The sequence below is a fragment of the Homarus americanus genome, unplaced genomic scaffold (genome assembly GCF_018991925.1).
Source record: "Homarus americanus isolate GMGI-L3 unplaced genomic scaffold, GMGI_Hamer_2.0 scaffold25827, whole genome shotgun sequence".
NCBI classification, from domain to species: domain Eukaryota; kingdom Metazoa; phylum Arthropoda; class Malacostraca; order Decapoda; family Nephropidae; genus Homarus; species Homarus americanus.
In genome coordinates this window covers 9,338,411-9,342,087 of record NW_024738300.1, presented here as the reverse complement: position 1 = coordinate 9,342,087, position 3,677 = coordinate 9,338,411, and the positions used below count along the sequence as shown (strand labels likewise).

The 3,677-nt window shown below is 41.7% G+C and overlaps 1 protein-coding gene across 1 annotated transcript; it reads left to right on the top strand.

The window, feature by feature from the left end:
- Positions 1-920: 920 nt before the first annotated feature.
- On the top strand, positions 921-2,463 carry LOC121873966 (luc7-like protein 3). The gene is made up of 2 exons (XM_042377844.1): positions 921-1,015; positions 1,920-2,463. Exons 1-2 carry the CDS (start codon positions 921-923, stop codon positions 2,461-2,463), a joined length of 639 nt encoding a protein of 212 aa, XP_042233778.1.
- The last annotated feature ends 1,214 nt before the right edge of the window (positions 2,464-3,677 follow it).

Genomic DNA, 3,677 nt, shown 5'->3' with positions numbered 1-3,677 from the left:
TTGTTGGGTCTAGCTTGTTGGGTCTAGCTTGTTGGAGTCCTAGCTTATTTAGGTCTAGCTTGTTAGGTCTAGCTTGTTGGAGTCTAGCTTGTTGGGTCTAGCTTGTTGGGTTTTGCTTATTGGGTCTAGCTTGTTGGTCTAGCTTGTTGGGTCTAGCTTGGGTCTAGCTTGATGGGTTTAGCTTGTTGGGTATAAGCTTATTGAGTCTAACTTGTTGGGTCTAGCTTATTGGGTTTTAACTTGTTGGGTCTAGCTTATTGAGTCTAGCTTGTTGGGTCTAGCTTGTTGGGTTTTGCTTGTTGGGTCTAGCTTGTTGGGTCTAGCTTGATGGGTTTAGCTTGTTGGGTATAGCAAGCTTGTTGGGTCTAGCTTGGAAAAAAATGATCCAATATAACTGGGTCGCCTCCAGCTTAATACGAAGTCGGATTTAACTTGTTCTTACAGCCTACGTAACCTAACCTAACCAGTCATCGTACTCAGGGGGTTAAAGTTATCGTACTCAAGGGGGTTAAAGTTATCGTACTCAAGGGGGTTAAAGTTATCGTACTCAGGGGGGTTAAAGTTATCGTACTCAGGGGGGTTAAAGTTATCGTACTCAGGGGGTTAAAGTTATCGTACTCAGTGGATTAAAGTTATCATACACAGTGGGATAGACCAGGGTTGACCCAGGCAGGTTTTAAGCCGGTGTTGACAACTTTGACTCTAATCACAGTAAACGGCTTGTTGATATGGGACATTCAGCCTTAAAACCCGCTGTCTCTTCAAAGTGGTATCTCGCTCTCTCTATAATACATACATGTGTGTGTGTGTGTGTGTGTGTATATATGTATGTATGTATGTATGTATGTATGTATGTATGTATGTATGGTACCGTAAACCATCCAGAATCACTCCGTCTTCTACACTACAACAGGAAACGGATGAAAACAGAAGGGAAATTCCGCCGTTTACACAGACAACAGAAGCCGCCCCTGGCTACACCTGGTCCTCTGTCCGTACACGAATCCATTAATGTGTAAGTGTTCTTTAGTTAGTGTTTCGGTGCACATGTGCGTGTTACTGTGTACTAGAATCGTGTACAGTAGGTGGGTGTTGGTGTACATGTGCGTATTTCTGGATACTAAAACCGTGTACAGTAACTGGGTGTTAGCGTACATGTGCGTATTACTGGATACTAAAACCGTGTACAGTAGCTGGGTGTTAGCGTACATGTGCGTATTACTGGATACTAAAACCGTGTACAGTAGCTGGGTGTTGGTGTACATGTGCGTATTACTGGATACTAAAACCGTGTACAGTAACTGGGTGTTAGCGTACATGTGCGTGTTACAGTGTACTAGAACCGTGTACAGTAGCTGGGTGTTGGTGTACATGTGCGTATTACTGGATACTAAAACCGTGTACAGTAGCTGGGTGTTAGCGTACATGTGCGTGTTACTGTGTACTAGAACCGTACAGTAGCTGGGTGTTGGTGTACATGTGCGTATTACTGGATACTAAAACCGTGTACAGTAGCTGGGTGTTAGCGTACATGTGCGTGTTACTGTGTACTAGAACCGTGTACAGTAGCTGGGTGTTGGTGTACATGTGCGTATTACTGGATACTAAAACCGTGTACAGTAGCTGGGTGTTGGTGTACATGTGCGTATTACTGGATACTAAAACCGTGTACAGTAGCTGGGTGTTAGTGTACATGTGCGTATTACTGGATACTAAAACCGTGTACAGTAGCTGGGTGTTAGCGTACATGTGCGTATTACTGGATACTAAAACCGTGTACAGTAGCTGGGTGTTGGCGTACATGTCCGTATTACTGGATGCTAAAACCGTGTACAGTAGCTTGTTTAACGTACATAAAAGACGTGGGTCTTCTTGTACCTAAGCCTTGTTGTGAGGTTTCCTGACAACACACTCACAAGGACAAGGTCAACCAATAACAAAGAAAACAAGGACAAGATCAACCAAGAACAAGGACAAGGACAAGATCAACCAAGAACAAAGAAAACAAGGACAAGATCAACCAAGAACAAAGAAAACAAGGACAAGATCAACCAAGAACAAAGAAAACAAGGACAAGATCAACCAAGAACAAAGAAAACAAGGACAAGATCAACCAAGAACAAAGAAAACAAGGACAAGATCAACCAAGAACAAAGAAAACAAGGACAAGATCAACCAAGAACAAAGAAAACAAGGACAAGATCAACCAAGAACAAAGAAAACAAGGACAAGATCAACCAAGAACAAAGAAAACAAGGACAAGATCAACCAAGAACAAAGAAAACAAGGACAAGATCAACCAAGAACAAGGACAAACCAAAAACAAAGAAACAAGGACAACCAAGAACGAAGAAAACAAGGACAAGAACCAAGAACAAAGAAAACAAGGACAGTAACAACCAAGAACACGGACAAACCAAAACAAGAACACAAATAAAACAAAAAAAAACAAAGCCCATATAAGCAACAAACACATTACAAAGACTAAACAAATATAACAAGTACAGGTAGCAGGTACTGTAGGGGGCAGGGGGGTGTGAGAGGTTTGTTATAATGAGGTTACTGTACATATCACTGAAATAGGGAGGGGAGGAAATTACTAGTCACCGAAATAGGGAGATACGAGAGGGTCCTTGTATACTCTTACCGAAATAGGGAGGGAGGGAATTATTGTTTACCGAAATAGGGAGGGAGGGAATTATTAATCAGTGAAATAGGGAGGGAGGGAATTATTACTCAGTGAAATAGGAAGGGAGGGAATTATTGTTTACCGAAATAGAGAGGGAGGGAATTATTAATCAGTGAAATAGGGAGGGAGGGAATTATTGTTTACCGAAATAGGGAGGGAGGGAATTATTAATCAGTGAAATAGGGAGGGAGGGAATTATTACTCAGTGAAATAGGAAGGGAGGGAATTATTGTTTACCGAAATAGAGAGGGAGGGAATTATTAATCAGTGAAATAGGGAGGGAGGGAATTATTGTTTACCGAAATAGGGAGGGAGGGAATTATTAATCAGTGAAATAGGGAGGGAGGGAATTATTACTCAGTGAAATAGGAAGGGAGGGAATTATTGTTTACCGAAATAGAGAGGGAGGGAATTATTAATCAGTGAAATAGGGAGGGAGGGAATTATTGTTTACCGAAATAGGGAGGGAGGGAATTATTAATCAGTGAAATAGGGAGGAGGAAATTATTGTTTACCGAAATAGGGAGGGAGGGTAAATCAGTGAAATAGGGAGGGAAGAAATTATTGTTTACCGAAATAGGAAGGGAGGGAATTATTAATCAGTGAAATAGGAAGGAGAATTATTGTTTACCGAAATAGGAAGGGAGGGAGGGAGCAGATTATTGATCAATGAACAACATACTCCAACATAACACAAACTCACCACATATCAACAACATACTCAAACACGATACAAACAAACCACATAACATACTTCAACATGACCACAACATATCAACAACAGACTCCCAACGCGACCTCTCTCTCTCTCTCTCTCTCTCTCTCTCTCTCTCTCTCTCTCTCTCTCTCTCTCTCTCTCACTGTGGCGTTAATGGCAACTCATTTGCATACGGACTATCGAATACCTGACTAATGAACACTTAGCTAAGCCAGGCGTGAGTACCAACCGTGTGGTGACGTAATGGTACGATAACTTCTAACTTAACCT